Here is an 18,609-nt window from a genome sequence, read left to right on the forward strand (position 1 = left end):
ATGGAAAACATATTCTAGAGTTTGAAGTCAAGAGAAAAAAGGAGTGCGTCACAAATACCTCCAAATATAGAACAGCCCATTGGGAGCAGTGGGGGTGACCTGGGGGGCTGACTGGTGCACACGTGCGGGCTTGCCTGCCCACAGAGAAAGCAAGGGGAAGCCTAAACAGAAACCGCTGGAGCCGAAAATACCAAAGTGGGCTCCCATGGGACACCATGATGCTCTGATCCAGGACTGACCTTAAAAAGTAGCCCTTTGCCCTAGAAATCATCTTAAAACAGACACTTGCTCAAACCAAAGAGCAGGACCGGGTGATGTAAAAAGTTGTCTTCCGGGACTTCCCTGGTGGTCCAGTGGTTAAGACTCAGTGCTTCCACCACAGGGGGCGCAAGTTGGATCCCTGGTCTGGGAACTAAGATCCCGAATGCCCGGGGGCACAGCCCAAGGAAATAAAAAGTCTTCCGATTTAAGATGCACAACAGGATTTTATATACCATCGGATTCTGTTTGGGCATTGCATGTCATCTCCAAAGGATGAAAATCTGTCAACATTTACGGAGCCCAGGCTTAACCGAGAGGCAGAGCGACCACTGGGCAGTAAGGGAGTGGCCCTGAGCTGGGCTCTGCAGTCCCACTGCCTCAGCGCTGGTGGACTGGCTGCAGTGCCTTCACCTGTAAAACGAGGGTGATGGTGTCTACCTAGCAGAGTTGTTGTGAAGGCTCAGTACTGTGCCCTGCATGTGGAGCACTCGGTAAATGTGGCTCGTATTAGACATCCATTTATTCCTCGTAAGAATTCTTTGGACAGGGTATTATCCCATTCCTTAGATGAAGAAATCAAAACTCAAACTGATTTGGTCCTGAAGATGGTAAAGCCAGGATTCCAACCCAGGCCTGTGAGTCAGAGCTGAACATCCAGGGGCTTCCGAGATATTACCGAAGGCACCACGGCCAAGCTCTTGTGCCCTCACATGCTCTGCTCAGGTTGACCCTTTGAGAGAGATGCTTCTCACTTGTTGGTGTTGCCCACCTCACCCAACAGGCTCTTTCTTGCCTGAAATCCCTTCTCCAAGGCCCTGTGCCCTTCCCCTTACACCTGGTGATCCTGAAGACCCAGCAGAGGGTTGCCTCCTGCAGGAAGCCCCAATCTCCCCCTTTTTTTAAGAAAAACTTTTTATTATGGACATTTAAAAATATATGGTTGGACTTCCCTGGTGGCACAGTGGTTAGGAATCCGCCTGCCAATGCAGCAGACACGGGCTCAATCCCTGGTCCGGGAAGATCCCACATGCCACGGAGCAACTAAGCCCGTGCGCCACGACTACTGAGCCTGCGTGCTGCAACTACGCGGCATGCGCCTAGAGCGTGCGCGCCTAGAGCCCATGCTCTGCAACAAGAGAAGACCCTGCTCGCCGCAACTAGAGAAAGGCCCGCGCTCAGCAACGAAGACCCAACGCAGCCAAAAATATAAATAAATTTAAATATATATATATGCAAAAACAGAATACAACATTGAACCCTCACATTTCAAAAAGTTTGAGATATCAACCTAGCACTTCTCTTCCCTTCCACCCATTTTGTATCCTTCCTCTCCCATCTCAGCAGAAAGGAGGGAAAGGGACCCACTGGTTGCAATGCTGACTTTTCTGTCCCCATCTCCTTCCTTCCCTGCTGTTCCGAGTCCAGGTTCCACTGCAGTGACAGCTCCCCACACACCTCTCGTTTATGTACCCACACCTACAAACACAGACACACACACACACACACACGCACACGCAACTGCACAACACAAACACACACACCTTCACCCAGCCCTCTACCTCATTCACCATCTTCCTTAGGTATATATATTAGGACAGAAACTTGGTTGGCAATCTACTAACTTGAGTTAGTAGACATGAAAAAGTATGAAGCCACAAGTGCTTCTGAAAACAAAATTATTCAATAGAAAAGTACTCTGTAAATCAGATTTTTAAGAAAAGTAACATCCTACTGATTGGTGGACTCGTGGGAGGGTGTCCTCCATGGGCTTCAATGTGACCGTCTTCTGTCCATCCCCCCAGGGGCAGCATGGAGGGTTTATAGCCAGCTCTCTGTCTGGCCAGCTGTGCATCCTAGAGCATTACATTTCTCCATTTGTAAAACGGGACGTTGATCTAGGCCATCCTGGAGATTGTCACCTCTAAAAGTGTGGTTGGCTATTTAAGAAAAAGTGCTGTGACAGTTCAGAGTGACAGAATGACTAACTGAGAGCATCTCCAGTCGACGACGTCGACTTGCTCCTCTCTAGTGTCTCTGCTCATCCGCCTTTGCACTGGTTCTCAACTCAGCTGTTCATTAGACTTCCTTGGGGAGCTTATTAAGAGATGCAGATGCTTGGGTCCCAAGCCCGACCAATAATTACATCAGAATATGTGGCACTGGGCATCTGTATTTTTTAAAAGGTCCCCAGGTGATTCCATTGTGCAGCCAGGGTTAAGAAGCACTGCTCTATACAAATGACACAGTCGAAAGCAAAGCAAAGGAGGCAGGACTTGGATAAGTTACAAGCTGCATCTGTGAGGAGCTGTGATTTCAGATAAAGTGTTTTGATTGTCTCACTTCTAAAGGAGCTCTTCTCCTTAACATCGCTGAGAGCGTAGCCTGACATCAGTCCCCATCGCCCTCAGAACAAATCCAAACTCCTTGACCTGGCTTACACAGCTCTTTGTGATCTGACTTAAGCTGATTTCTGCTGCCCCAGCCTCATTTTTCAGTTGGCCCCAGTGGAGAGTAATCACATGTCTGTTTTTTTCCAGCTTCAAGCCTTTGTATCTTCCCTACCCCTCTCCTTTCTTATCTAACCTTACCTCCCACCCCTGTACTTGGCCAACTTCTGCATATCATTCAGGTTCTCCAGTGGACTTCCTTTTTCTTCCCTGTGTACTCCCATAGCCCACTCTGCATACCCACTGGTACACTCAATCACACTGCACTTGACCTGCAATTCCCAGCCCCACAGACTGTTAAATTCCACAAAAGTCAAGAGTGTGGCTTATTCTCCACTGCGTCCCCTGTATTTCACATGGCCAGGTTGAGTGAATATTGGTGGAAAGAATGGATGAATAACTGAATGACTACACAATAAAAAAGGAAAGAGAAATTCCTAAGGAACTGAGTCACGGTAAATTAGAGAAACCAGGTCCTCTAAATGAATGACTACACAAGAAAAAATTCTCAGTGATTGATTCACACTAAGCCAGGTAAGTCAGGTCCTATCCTTATATTCTCTTTTATTTAAGACCATTCTTTAATGCCAGGGAGAGGGGGAGCCACAGTGAGGAAGCAGACTAACTTTCCACCAAAAGGAGCTTTATTTCCTTGGAGATTTGGGCTGCATTATTTCCACCATAAACAAACGTAGTCAACAGAGTTAATACTAAAAAGCAAAAAAGAGGAATGTATTTTAATATCTGTTAATGCATTTTTTTAGTGAACCTTTATAATTCTTTTAATTAATGAAATATTTGCAGATAAAAATGATAGTATGGGGGTTCCCTGGTGGCGCAGTGGTTGAGAGTCCGCCTGCCGATTCAGGGGACACGGGTTCGTGCCCCGGTCCGGGAAGATCCCACATGCTGCGGAGCAGCTGGGCCCGTGAGCCATGACCGCTGAGCCTGCGCGTCCGGAGCCTGTGCTCCGCAACGGGAGAGGCCACAACAGTGAGAGGCCCGCGTACCGCAAAAAAAAAAAAAAAAAAAAAAAGATAGTGTGTTTGCAATTTACTTAGAAACTCCAGAGGGGGAGAGGGAGGCATAGAGGTACAGGTGAAACAAGACTGGACAAGAATTGATAGCTTTAGAAGCTGGGTGGACACATGGGGGTTCATTATATTATTTTCTCTGCTTTGGCATAAAGTTTGAAACTGTCCAGAGTAGAATGTTAGAAAATAAATGTCAAAAAAATAAACTTGTGGAAGGAAGTTTTTCCCTGCATTGCCACTTGGTTCAATGAGTGTTAAAAAAAAAAAAAAAAGCAGCTGTACATCATCCGTAGCAAGCTTGGTCTTGGTCAGTTGAAAAACAGGAATGTTCTCCAAGGTTAGCAAACTGTAATCAGTTCCACATAGTTTTCAGGCACCAGAGTTTACAAGTCACTGCAGTTGATTTGTAACTCCATTCATATGTCCACAAGAAATACAGCCTGTGTCGATGTTCCCCTCTATTTGCTTAGCCAAACAATGCTTTTCCACAGCACATTCAATCTCGAAACCGACCCAGGACCCCATTTTACGATCACTGGCACCACCCTGTTTTTCCGCATTGTTTTCACAAATTCAAAACCTCCTCTTTTTAAAGTTAGCAAAAATCTGCAGCAGTGTCTCTTTTTATTACTTTAAACCTTTGTTGACCCAAACGCAGGGACTCTTTCTTCTCACAGGGGCCTTTCACCGCAGCCAGGAATGTGCATTCATGTGGCCACGGGTTCTTCCTTCCCGATCCCGCCGTCCTCCTCCTCTCCAGCTCCTTCCGCCCGGCGCAGAAGGCGGGAGGGTTTTCCCACCAATTTCAGGCCACGCCCTTCCCACCTTCTGGTCCGCAGAGCGCGTCCTCCCCAGCCTGGCGCAAGCTCGAAGCGAAGGTTCCGGGCCAACGCAGGTTCCGGGGCTTCGGTGGGTTTCTCATCTAACGCGGGGAGTCCAGTCCTTCCAGCTTCTCACCCCCTTTCGTCTTGAATGATTCCACCTACAGACTCCATTTTTCCCACTGCCTCGCCCAGAGGTCGCAGTCACCTCCCTGCTCCCCCCCGCCCCCACCCCACCCACCCACCCCACCCGCGCTGGGTCTTCTTTCAGATATCCCTCCTCTTTCCTTTGCCTCTTTTCCTATGTCATCCAAGTCAGATCTGAAGGCGCTTCTGATTGCAACTATGCGCAATTTCCCGTGTCTGCTGGAGGTGGGTTTTGTTTGTTTTGTTTTGATGGTATCCTAAAAGCCGCTTACACAACACGTTTCTCCTGTCTTGGAAAGGTCTGTATCAGTACACTTAAGCCAAGATTCTTCCTTTTACTCCTTCAGTCCTGTTCCCTACAGTGCCCGCAGGCTTCTAAGAACTGTTTTCGTAGACATTGTAGTTTTCGTTTGCTCCTTTGGGGTACTTGCTTTTGCTGTGTGCTTTTTGAGCATGCCATGACTCTTTCTGTATTTTTCATCAACCCTGAGAAAAAGGGTACCTTTATAAAAGAAATGGAGACGCAGAGAAGTTGATTTACCCAGATTACAGCTAGTAACTGGCGGAGCCTCATTCCCCTCCTCACTCAGTCACTGCTTTACCCATTCACTCCGTGAAGATATTGATTGATTGATTGATTGATTGATTGATTGATTGTGGTACGCGAGCCTCTCACTGTTGTGGCCTCTCCCGTTGCGGAGCACAGGCTCCGGACGCGCAGGCCCAGCGGCCATGGCTCACGGGCCCAGCCGCTCCGCGGCATGTGGGATCTTCCCGGACCGGGGCACAAGCCCGTGTCCCCCTGCATCGGCAGGCGGACTCTCAACCACTGCGCCACCAGGGAAGCCCGTGAAGATTTATTTAATCACTCATTCTGTGCTGGCGACCTTCCAAGTCTAGATTTTGAAATTGAGTATTTAAAAATTAAAAGCCTGGGATTTATTTAGGAATAAAATATTTACTTTTCATCTCATTAGTGAAGTGACTTGTAATCTTTGATATTAATTTACTTCAGGCCACAAAAATAATCATTGTACACGCTTGGATTTCATTATAAAACTCTTTCTGGGGCTTCCCTGGTGGCGCAGTGGTTGGGATTCCGCCTGCCGATGCAGGGGACGCGGGTTCGTGCCCCGGTCCGGGAAGATCCCACGTGCCGCGGAGCGGCTGGGCCCGTGAGCCATGGCCGCTGAGCCTGCGCGTCTGGATGACTGTGCTCTGCAACTGGAGAGGCCACAACAGTGAAAGGCCCGCATACCGCAAAAAAAAAAAAAAAAAAAACTCTTGCTGAACAAATGTGAGGTAGAAATGAAAACTCTAGACCGAAAGCTTTCATTCAGCAGTGGTAATTCTTTTCATTCCAATCATTGTAGGGAGGCCCCTTTAAGATCAAACAGACTGTGCCCAAATCCCCCAATGCTACTTAACTAGTTGGGCAAGTTACTCATCATTTTGAGCCTATTTCTTCATCTTAAAAGGAGGATAATGGATTTGTTGCATACATAAAGTGCTTAGGTGAGTGTAAGTTATCTGGAAAACACTTAATAAATATAGTTCCCTTTTCTTCCCCTGTCAACTGTAAATTTATCGTTAACAGTGAAGAGTAGAATGTTTTCATCATAGGCAAAGAAGTCTTATTCTTTCCCATCCTGCACCAAACTGTCCTGGAAACCGTATAAATGCGTGACAAAATGTGTTTTAGTTTCGCTGCCTCTTCTTTCTATAGTCTACCATTTGATTGATGTGTTTATGAGAAATGAATGACAAGGTAGCATGTGGTGCAAGAATCCCAGGATGGTTGTAACCTACACCCTTGATGATCACCCTCAGTTCGTGGAAAGTTGGATGAAAATAGTAGTTGAGAGAAATACATTGAGTTTTAAAAATACGATCTGACTAATTAGTTGCTTTCTTCTTTGCGCTTACTACCTTCAGGTAGGACATGAGTTTTCTAATTATCTTTCAAAGATTGTTATTGAAACAGATTCACAAGTCTTTCTTTTTGGGGAGGGAAGGGAGCAGCTTTCCTATTTGTTGGTTGGTTTGTTGTATTTGAAGAGGGATGGAATTGTCGATTTACCATTACATCTGTCCCATTTCAACAATAAGATTAGAAAATTTCAAAATCATCTTCAAATCAAAATCATCATCAAAGCAATCAAGTGGTGTTCCAAATCAGAGAGAGACTTGTTATGAGTTCTACAAAATCTTTTCTTAAAAAATGGAACCATTTTCCTGCCTACACTGTTCATGAAAATCAAATGCACCTCTTGGCAAAGGAAGAGATTTCAAGTGTGTAAATTCTATTTTCTGATACAGGATATTTATTTGTCATTAGCCAACACTCTACCTGTTCATACTATAGATGTGACTGCTTTCTATTAACTGAGTATATACTGAAGTGTATAGTTTCAGCCTTCCTTAAAGAGATAAATGATAATGGATACAAAATGCTTTAACTGTAGCACACTTTTCAAATGTTAACTGTAAAGAGGAAAAACATATTATAGATTCCTGTTTTTAAAAATTACCCATAGCCACTTATGTTTTAGCACTAGGTCATACTTTTTGGGTGGTCAAATGTTTATATTTTATAACGATTCCTGGCTGTTACAGATGATTTTTGCTGAGACCTAGGAAACTAGACTGCATATTGTTAATGGAAAACATATTCTCTTAGATGAGTGATATTCTCAATTATTGTTTTTTATAATTAAATGTAGATGTTAGCATATAGGCATTGCTTTATTTTTAGAAAATTTGGGAGTCATGGGTAGGGAAAGCTCAGAAAACAGATTTCTTAAAAACAAAATTGCTTTTTTTGTAGAATCTGTTTAAAAGACACTTTGGAGCAATTATATATATACATATATATGTGTATATATATGTGTGTGTGTATATATATATATATATATATATATTATAATGGCAGAGAGGGTTGTTTTAAGTAACACAGAGGGAAAGACATGATCTTCCATTACAATGAAAGCACTTAGCCATAATCACCATGTCAGGACATCTTCTTTACAGGCAAAAGACATTGAATAATAGAATTTACTTGAGAAAGGCTGAGACTATTTTGAATTGTCTGGTCTTGAGATATTTATCAAGCAGGGGCCAGTATTTCTCAGAGAGCCATAACTACTTAGTGGGTGATTTTCCCGGACTGCCATCTTCAAAAGTGCTACCTTTGACAGTGACACAAAACAGTAGCTCTCAGTCTTAGCGGCCGAACAATTGATTCTAATTGTCTTCACTGTTCCCTCTTTCCTATCACAGAATCGGAAGACTTTTTGATGGTACAGAGCCCATTGTTTTGGACAGTCTCAAACAGCACTATTTCATTGACAGAGATGGACAGATGTTCAGATATATCTTGAATTTTCTACGAACATCAAAACTCCTCATTCCTGATGATTTCAAGGTGAGGGATTCATATTAAATTACCAACAGCATAAATATGTGCTTTGTTTTGATATGCTCTAAAAAATATTTCCAGTTCTACGTTTTTAACATACACCAACTCTAATGGCATCAGAGGTTTCTGACGTGGTTATACTGTCTTAATGAAATAGAGTATATGGTCATTAAAGTTTTACATGGCCGAAAGAGGACAGCTTTTATGTGAAGAATAGAATTACAACTCATTTTAATAGATTGAAAATAAGTTGGTTAAATTCAAAGCTTATTTCTGACAAGTCTTAGGTAGAGAATAAAAGGAAACCTCCTTAGCTTAATAAAGACTTTTTCTCCCAGAAATTTAAAGGAAGAATTATACTTACCAGTGAAATTTTAGAAGCGTTCCCTTTTAAAGTTACTAACAAGTGTTAAAGTTAGTCCTACATGGTGCTGGCAACTCTAGGCAATGAAATTAGACAAGAACGAATAGAAAATGTTAATATTAGAAGGGTGTATACAAAAATGTTATCTTTGCAACTGTTAATACTTCTCTAAATAGGAGATTCTAAAGGATCAATTAAATACTATTACAACTAATAAAGAACTCATTAAAGCATCCACATTCAGGGTCAATATGGTAAAATCAATAGCTTACCGATAGAAGAGCAAAAGCCAATTATAAAATGTAATGGGAAAATGTACCACTAACAGTAACAACAAAAATTATAACACCCAGGAATAAACTTAAGAAACATGCAAAGCCTGATTAAGAAAACTGCAGATCTCTACATACAAGTTTAAAACAAGAATTGAATAGATGAAGAGACATTCTCTGTTCCTGGTTGGGAAGCTTCAATATTGTAAAGATGTCAGCTATGCCCAAATTAACTTATACATTCAGTGCAAACCCATTTAAGTCACAAATTTTTTAAAGGAAATATGACCCATTTGTAAAGTTTGTGTAGAAGAAAAGAATGCTTAAGAAGAGCTAAAAAATATTTGGTGGTGATAGTAATGGTGGGCAATAGTGGATGTGTCCTACCACACATCACAACATACTATAGCGCTACAGTGATTAGAAAGTGTGATCCTGACAGGGCTAAATTATACACATAGATCAATGGAGAAAAACAGGGTTTGGAGACAGATGTGTGTGTATGTAGGAATTTGATATATTATAAAGGTGGTATTTCAAATCGGTGGGAAAAGAAAGGAATAGTCTGTAATTGGCAGTGAGACAATTGGCACTAAGACCTTTGGAAAAAATGTAAAGCCAGAGCCCTATCTCTGTCATAAGGTCACCAAAATTCCAGGAATAAACATAAAAATTAAAGCTATAAAAAGTATTGGAAGAAAATAAAAAGGAATTTCCAAAAGTATAATTTTCAGGCAGTGAGGCAGTCTACTTAAGCAAGACTTACTACCCAGAAGCCATCCTTAAAAAAAGAAAAAAATTGTTGAACTAAAGACACCATATACAAATAAAAGACAAGTGTCAGACTAGTTGAAATATTTGCAACAAAAAATTAATATCCATCATAAAAGAGCTCCTAAAAATCTGTAGGAAACATTCAAACAACCCAATGGAAAACATTTTAAAATGTAAACAAAAGTTTCTCAAAGAAAAGAATAGAAATTGCCAATAAATATTTGAAAAGATATTCAATCTCTCTAGTATCAAAGAAACAAAACTTAAATGAGATACCCCCTTTTATCCATCAGATCGGCAAAGATGAAAAAATTGGTAATATATAGTATTGGGGAACATACAGTGTGGTTGGGAGTGAAAACTAGTAAACATTTTTGGAGGACAATTTAGTGGTAGTTTTAATTTAGTTTTCATTTAGCAATTCCATGTCTATTAATTTATCTTCTAGAAGTAACACATAAATATGCAAAAATATATGTACACAGAATGTTTATTATAATTATATTTGTAATAGTAAAAATTGGACACAAAAACTGTTCAACAATGGCAGATGGTTACAAATATTACACACTATTCATACTGTGGATTAGTTGATGTATGGGGGAAAAAATCACCAAGATTTTTTTCAGTGAAAGCATTAAGTTGCAGAATATGTATAGTATGTTTCTATTTATGTAAAAACGTATGGGTATGTATGTGTAAATAGATAGAAAAAGATCTAGAAGAATAGATCCCAAATTAATAGGGGTTCGGGGGGGCTCTCATCCATCCTCTCCTTCAGGGCTTTGACCTGTAGGGTATGGGCCAAGGATGACTAGCCATATGGAAAAGAGAGTGTAGAAGGGTCATATCATGTACGCATTTCTCTTACATGAAAACAATATACATTTGGCAGAAAAATAAGAGAATAATAACTGTATCGAGTGTGTGCAGTTCCCCGCAACCCTGGAATGAATCGGAGGAACTCTTGTGACTCTGTTGCTCCCCAGCCAATTGGGGGTTCCGGGGGCCTCTCAGAGCGGGCCTCTCACAGTGCTGAGCAGGATTCCAGGGTTTACAGACATTGGAAGTTGGTTTGTGCAACGTGGCTCCTAAATGCAAAAGTCGGCAACTTTACCAAGGATGGTCTCTTCCAACTTAGGAAGGAAAACGTATTGCGAGTCTCTAATACGGCGCCTTCCTAGACGGTGTTCAAGGATGCTCTTCAACGTATACACTCTTCTCTCTACTTGCCCCTTCCTGCCTTCCCCTCGTGCCACGCCATTCATCTGCGAGCATCGTCCGCAGAAGCCGCAGGGGACTCTCCAGGCTGCAGCCCTCAGTCTAGGGCTGGGGACCCACCTGCTTAGACACGAGGGCAGAGCGAGCCGACGGGTTTAGACAGAGGGGCCCTCGCTGCAGGGACCCCCAGCTGCAGAGTTGACAGCCGGCCGCTTCGCACACCAGCTGCAGCGGACGGGAGCTCGGAGGGAAGTCTTCTAGAAAGCAGGCAGAGGCCCTACGTGGACATGCGAAGCGGGGCTGAGTCCTGCACTGGGCACAGAAGGGAAGGAAGGAGTGGGGGAGGGGGAGAGGCCTGCTGCGCGTGGGCGGGGCTTCGGCTGGGACCCCAGCCTCTCATCAGACCCGGCGCCTCGGGTGGCAGGCGTTGGCTCCCGGGTTAGGGCTGGGAGAGCAATCGGCGAGTAGAGAAAGGGCTGAAAGAATGAGAGCCAAGGTTTCCTTCCTCTCTGGTGTTTTCCTAGAAGGAAGGCACTAGGAGTGGGAAAGTGGGTGGAGGAGAGAAATTTCACCTTTAGTCCTATTTGAAGGTGATTGCATTTCCAGACGCCCACTCAGAACAGTGACCTGGATAGTTCACTGGCTCCTTAAACGAGCTGCCCACCCAGGAGCTGGGGGGCGGGGGGGCACCGCCTCCTCCCCGCCGCCAGCACCGTGAAACCCGCTCCTCTCCCCTTGCGTCCTATCCATCTCAGTGAAAATGCCAGAATCCACCGTCCTGCTCCAGGCCCTACCCTCCCACATCCATCCATCGGTGGCTCTGCCTAGAGTACCCTCCGGATACTTCTCGAATCAATTCACCCCTCTCATCCCCCCTCCCTAGTCCAAGGCCCGGCAACTCTTTGGATGACTCAGGGTCCCTTCAAAATTGGTGTCCCGTCTCCCACCCTTACCCCTTCTCATCCACTCTCCATGTTGAAACCAGGAGACACTTCTTTCCATTAAACTTTTTTTTTTTTTTTTGCGGTACGCGGGCCTCTCACTGTTGTGGCCTCTCCCGTTGCGGAGCACAGGCTCCAGACACGCAGGCTCAGCGGCCATGGCTCACGGGCCCAGCCGCTCCGCGGCCTGTGGGATCTTCCCGGACCGGGGCACGAACCCGTGTCCCCTGCATCGGCAGGCGGACTCTTAACCACTGCGCCACCAGGGAAGCCCTCCATTAAACTTTTTATTTTGAGATCATGGTGGGTTCTCATGCAGCTGTAAGAAATAATGGAGAGATCCTGTGTTACCCAGTTCCCCCCCAGTGTAACATCTTGCAAAATTATACTATAACCTCACAACTGGGATGTCAGCATTGTCACAGTCAAGGTACAGAACATTTCCATCATGGCCAGGATCCCTCCTGTTGCCCTTTTATAGTTATGCCCTCCTCTCTCTCCCACTCCTCCATCTCCCACCCCATCCCTCACCAAGGGACACTTTTAAAAAAACATCGTGTATAGCGACTTGCTCCTGCTTCAAACTCTGCAGGAGTTTCCCATTCCTTGTCCATCGAGCAAAGCAGCACATCCCCGTCAGAGCACACAAGGCCCTGCCTACCTCACCCGGCTCTTAACCTACACATGTGCCACACCATCTTCTTGTTCCCCTTCAGAGCAGCCCACTCTGTCTGCTGCTCTTTCCCTGGCCTTAATTTGTCACTTAGGGCTCATCATATTCATCACTAAGCCATCGTGTGCCTACTCTAGCTTAGATTTGCCTGTATCCCTGCTTCTCCGTGGTCACACACAGTGTATTTGTAATTATTTGTCTCTGTTGTTTAGCGCTATGTACCCAGCTGTATGTTAGCAAATGCTTTCAGCTACAAGTGATGAAATAGCCAATCAACAGCACCTTAAACTAATGGAGATTTATTTTTCTCATGTAAGAAATCAGAGGTCCATGGCTGTTGGCAGTGGTATCTGCTCAGTGATGGTATCAAGGACAGGACTCTCTCTTTTTGTTTTGTCATCCTCAGTGTTGACGTTCTGGCCTCATGCTTGTCACCTCAGGGTCTTAAGGTGACTGCCACAGCTCCAGGCATCACATCCTCATTCAAGGCAGGAAAAGGGGACAGAAGGCTTATAACTCACAAGACTTTGTCCTTGTCAGAAGATTCCCAGGTTCTCTTTATATCTCATTGGCTAGAACTGAGCCTCCCCTAGCTGCAAAAGAGGCTGAAAAAGTGAATTTTTTTTTTCAACCTCTACAGTGAGAGAAATGGGCAAAGGCTAAGGGGTTGGGCACAGCTATTGGGGAAGCCAGCCAGCAGTGTCTGTCACACTGGCTCAGCCCTGCACGGAGTAACATGTAAATATCTGTGGCATAAGTGAATGAATACACGGATGGATGAGTAAATGAATGAAGTGAGTCTCACATTCAAACCAGATTCTCATTCATACCTGGTCATATACTTCCTTATATTTGAACTTTGGATATTTTGTATGTATATCCTGACCCTTTAACTACTTTGTAAGAGTCTCACAAACAGGATCATTTTTAGATTTTTCTAGAGGACATTGTGTGCTGGACACGTAATAATTACTTAGTATTAATTAATTTAAACACAGCCGAAAAAGGTCAAAAGAATCATAGGAGACCAGAAGCTAACTATAAGTAGGCACTACACTTCCATTTAAAATCATATAGGACTAAATGGAAATTATAAAACATGTATGTATGTAATATCATCATCCTAAGCTACTTGTCAGGGTAATATATTAACTTATAATTTCCATGATTAAAAGAGATGCAGGGCTTCCCTGGTGGTGCAGTGGTTGAGAGTCCGCCTGCTGATGTAGGGGACACGGGTTCATGACCTGGTCCGGGAAGATCCCACATGCCGCGGAGCGGCTGGGCCCGTGAGCCATGGCCACTGAGCCTGCGCGTCCGGATCCTGTGCTCCGCAACGGGAGAGGCCACAACAGTGACAGGCCCGCGTACCGCAAAAAAAAAAAAGAAGAAAGAAAAAAAAAGAGATGCAGACTCCAGGGAATATAAAACAATTTATGGGGAATTACAGTCAGAAAATGATAATAGCCATTTGTTTTTAGTTGCAGTATGTTCCAGAAACAGAGCTAGGTGTTTTAAACACATTTAAATGTGGCAGGCATTATTTTTCCTCCAAGAACATTCAGGTTAGATGCTGGGGAGAGAAAAACTGCATGGGAGATAAGCTGTGGCCCATTCCAGAGGACAATCCCTTGAGGACTCACCCAGTCACCACCCCCAGCCCCCTATCCCTGGCTAGGATTGGGATGGGTGCTTCTCTGTACCTTTGGTGCTCCCTTGGGATTCCAGAGCTCTGAAAGACCTGCTGTTCATCAACTCTAAGCACAGAACACACCCTTTAACTGCCTAAGGTTTTAACTGTAGCCCACACTTGGGGAAAAAGACAAAAAGCATGTCACATGAAACTCACGTATCCCAGGGCCCTGCAATGTTTCCCACAGTACCTCTGGGTGACAGACAGGCTGTAAATTACAGGGAGTCTGGAACCTGGCAGAGCAGCCAAAGAACAGGTGATGATGGAGGTGCATCCACCGCAGTCCGTGCGAATCACAAACGTGGGCGCACACAGATGGGCTCTGTCTGCCCGTCCCTGAGCAGCACTATAGTGCTTTCTTCCTTGGCAGAGTTTATCTCCTGACCTTGGAAAAGGGACACTGCATTTGGCTTGTGGAGAGAATCTTTCTTACTGGGTTTGCAGGGAGAGCATTCCTTGATGACCTGCTCCCCTCTCCAACTATTTAATGCTGGGTTGAGCAAATGCGTGAAACCTTGAAATCACAGCATCCTACGACCCTGAAAATCTCGTTCTGCAAATGTGCTGTCTGAGCTAGATACCCATTTAGCAATTTAGGTAATTTCATACTTCAGAGCACCACTTAAGTGGCAGCTGCTTGTGCGCTGCTCCCACTGAAAGGCGTTGGAATCTGTTCTCTAGATAAGTGATTGTAGAACTTCTCTGCCTTGTTTTATTATGGATAATAATAAAACTTCCCTTCATTTCCCCTCACCCCTAATTATACTGATTTGTTCATTGTTGCTCTATTTTCTGCTCACTCCCAGGCATGCATGGGCGTGTGTGGGTGCACACACCCATATACACACGCATGCACACAGTTGGAGTTCCCAGCACATCAGGAGTCCAGAGCTTTGGTTCCTTTTTTGATGGGGAACCACAAAATTACCCCTCTCTAGGCTTCTATTCTGAACCCCTTTGGTAAGTGCCTGCATGTTGCTAACATCTTTTGTGGTCTCTGGATAGATGTCTCCCCTTCTTAGATAAAGAAAAATTTGCTAGCAGACAGCCTCCAGCTTACCTCTCCCTGGCTTAAGTTCAAAAGTCTATTAGTTATTTCTAATAACCTTTTAATATTGCAGAAGAAGTATATGTACGTTGTAGGAAACCTGGAAAAATAGACAAGCAAAAAGAAAAGTTTCAACAGTATATTCCCACCACCCAGAGATTGCCGATGTTAAAACTTTAGTGCATAGGCTTCTGGGTCTTTTTGCTATGCTTATTTCAGACAATATCTCTACCTTTCCATTTTAATAAAATTTTATTTCCTCTAATACTGCAACCATATTCAGATTTCCCTGGTTGACCCCCAGAATGTCCTTTCTATGTGTCTTTTTTTTTTGATCCAGGGATTCTTTATTTTTTATTTTATTTTTGGCTGCATTGGGTGTTTGTTGCTGCGCACAGGCTTTCTCTAGTGGTGAGCGGGGGCTACTCTTCCTTGCAGTGCGCAGGCTTCTCATTGTGGTGGCTTCTTTTGTTGAGCACAGGCTCTAGGCGTGCGGACTGCAGTAGTTGTGACATGCGGGCTCAGTAGTTGCGGCTCACAGGCTCTAGAGCACAAGCTCAGTAGTTGCGGTGCACGGGCTTAGTTGCTCTGCGGCATGGGGGTTCTTCCCGGACCAGGGATTGAACCCCTGTGCCCTGCATTGGCAGGCAGATTCTTATCCACTGAGCCACCAGGAAAGTCCCTTCTGTGTGGTTTTTCCAAGCTGGTATCTGATCCGAGACCTCGATGAACCTAGTTATTTTATGTCCCTTCCTTTTATTATCTAGCATAGTCCCTTTTTATATGATGCTGACTTGCTGAAGAGAGTGGGCCACTTGCCCTACACAATGTCCCACCATCTGGATTTGTCTGGTTGCTTTGTCATGTGAGCTCATTACGCTAACCTCTCATTTCCTGTAAACTGCAACTTGTATCTAAAGACTTGATAGGGTTAAGTTAACTATTTTGGTGAGAATACATCCCCAGTGATGTTGGGTACTTCATATTACGTCACATTAGCAAACACATGTGGTTGAGTCACCACTAATGGTACTAGGAGTGACCATTCAATCAGGGTACGTTCTGTGTTCCTGTAGTTGCAACAAAAATGATTCCTGTCTAGCTCAGAGTTTCTCAGCTCACAGCATTAACGTTTTGAGCCACATGATTGTTGGGGTAGGGCTGTCCCATGCATTGTCGGATGTTGAGTAGCATCCCTGGCCTCTACCCACTACATGCCAGTAGCACCCAACCCCTCCCAGTTATAGAACCAACAATGTCTCCAGACATTGCAGAATGTCCTAGCTTAAGGAAAAGAGGAAGGAAGGATTTATGGGAAGGATTCTCGTTTATCTCACAGAATTAGTGGGAACATTCTCTCGGGGTGGAAACACCAGGGCAGCTCTGAGGACCTTGGTTGTGGGAGTCTGTGGGCTTCTAGACTGCTGCCCTTAACCTGGCTCTGCCCCAGCAATGCCAGGGTCTCTCTCCCCTTTTTTGGTTCCACAGAGAGACCATCTGATTGGCTCCACTTGGCTCCGATGCTGGTGCTTTAGCCAATCAGCTGCGGCAACACAGACATGGCTTCTAGGTACTCATTCCTGAGGAACGAACTTTCTCAGAGGAGGCAGAGTGCTGAGCTGGGGAGACCTTTCCCCACCCCCACCCCCCGCCGGAAGTTTCTTCTTCCCTAGCACCTGAGAGAGTGCCCACTCAGGATGTCGGCCCCCGCCCACGGTCTCAGCTCTGCCACCTAGAGTTTGCGTCCCTGCTGAGGGACTGTTGCTCCTGGTACGCCTGCCGAGGCCCACTTCTCTCCCTCTCCCCAGGACACTCCCTCCGAGGCAGGACAAGCTGCAGTAACCAGAGGTAGCAGCCAGCGCCAGCGCCGTGTCAGATAGCATCCCATCCCTGGCCGCACGCCAGGGTGTGGCTTCCAGATGCTCATGGATCTGCCTTGGGCTCTGCCCTCGGCACCCTGTCAGATAGCATCCCAGCCCTGGCCCTCGCCACACCTGCACAGCAGCCCTAACTCCTGCAGCCTCGTGACCCGGTGACTTGCCGCGCCAGGGTGTGGCTTCCAGATGCACATGGATCTGCCATCGGCACCCTGTCATTGTCACCTGTGGACACTTTAGCTTTTCTCTGGGAGAGTCAGAGAGGTGGGGGCTGGAGACAGTGGCCGGGTAGAGAAGGGACCTTGCCACCTCTCACATTACCTTCAGTAGCCATCAGGGCTGGGCATCCTTGGCCCAGGAAAAGGAGTGGTCAGGAGGGGCTGGAAGATGGTGTTCAGATGGTGCTGAACAGGGAAGAAGACTCCTGGCCGGAAGTACCAAGTGGTAGCAGGGCAAAAGGAGTGAGTGGGCCAGTCCTCCTGGGCTTTGAAGAAAAGGAAGGGGTTTGGGGACGGGGAGAGCAGACCAGGCGGAGCACAGAGGAGTTTTAGGGCAGTGAAACTACCTTGTATGATATTATAATGCTGGATACATGTCATCAGACAGTTGTCCAAACCCACACAGTGTTCAACAGCAAGAGTGAACCCTAACGTGAGGACTTCGGTTATGATGTGTCAGTGTAAGTTCATAGATTGTAACAAATGGACCGGTCTGGTGGAGGCTATGGGTAGCCAGGGAGGCTGTGCATGGGTGGGGGGAGGGGGCATATGGGAAACCTCTCTACCTTCTGCTCAGTTTTGCTGTGAACAAAACTGCTCTAAAAAAAGAAAATTGAAAGGAAGGAAAAAAGGAAGGAAAGGAGGGAGGAAAGGAGGGTTACAGAGCCAGGGAAATTAAGAACCTTAGAGGTCCCAAACCTCAAACACTGAAAAAACTGTGATGGCCCACCTCCCCCTAAAAAACACGTTTTTAAAGCCAAGTTTTCTAAGGATCTGTTTCTGTTTATGATCACTACATGGATGCTACTGTTGGAATGTAAAATATAAAATCCTTTCATTTCCCCTCGTTTTCTTGGCGCCTCCTCTTTGCAGGTGCCCAGATACATACACACCCTGCCTTCTGGGGAACCAAGCATGGCCAGAGAGACCCGGGAGCAGGACCCCCTGTCCCGAGCGCGGGTGGGAGAAGAGCTTCTAGAGCTCCAGGGAGGAGTTGGATGCATTCCTCGTAGAAAAACCCTCTTTGTGCCCACGGTACCTAGCATGGCCGCTGCACATAAACAGGTCTTAAAATGAATGAGTGAGCGGCTGAGTTGCCTTTTGAGTGGAAGGACCTGTGAAACTTCAAGTACATTAGGCGTGAAATAAGCCTGTCAAGGGTTTTGTGGAACTAGAAGCCGTGTGTGGTAGGCTGAGTAATGGCCCCCAAAGGTGTCCACATCCCAATCCCCAGAACCTGTGAATGTCACCTTACGTGGCAAAAGGGACCTTGCAGATGTGATGAAGTTTAAGGGTTTGGAAATGGGGAGGTTATCCAGGATAACCCAGGTGGACCCAATAGAACCACGGGAGTCCTTAGAAGTGAAAGAGGAAGGCTGGAGGGTCAGAGTCAGAGAAGA

General features: G+C 45.4%; 1 protein-coding gene across 2 annotated transcripts in view; it reads left to right on the forward strand.

Annotated features, from left to right (window-relative positions):
* The window catches only part of KCTD1 (potassium channel tetramerization domain containing 1), a 90,019-nt gene that overhangs the window by 60,573 nt on the left and 10,837 nt on the right, over nucleotides 1-18,609 (forward strand). For both annotated transcript variants that reach the window (XM_060121218.1, XM_060121217.1), the window contains exon 3: nucleotides 7,990-8,134. In XM_060121218.1, coding sequence (XP_059977201.1) covers nucleotides 7,990-8,134 — 145 coding nt within the window. The remainder of the gene's footprint in view (nucleotides 1-7,989; nucleotides 8,135-18,609) is intronic.

The sequence above is a fragment of the Lagenorhynchus albirostris genome, chromosome 14 (genome assembly GCF_949774975.1).
Source record: "Lagenorhynchus albirostris chromosome 14, mLagAlb1.1, whole genome shotgun sequence".
NCBI classification, from domain to species: Eukaryota; Metazoa; Chordata; class Mammalia; order Artiodactyla; family Delphinidae; genus Lagenorhynchus; species Lagenorhynchus albirostris.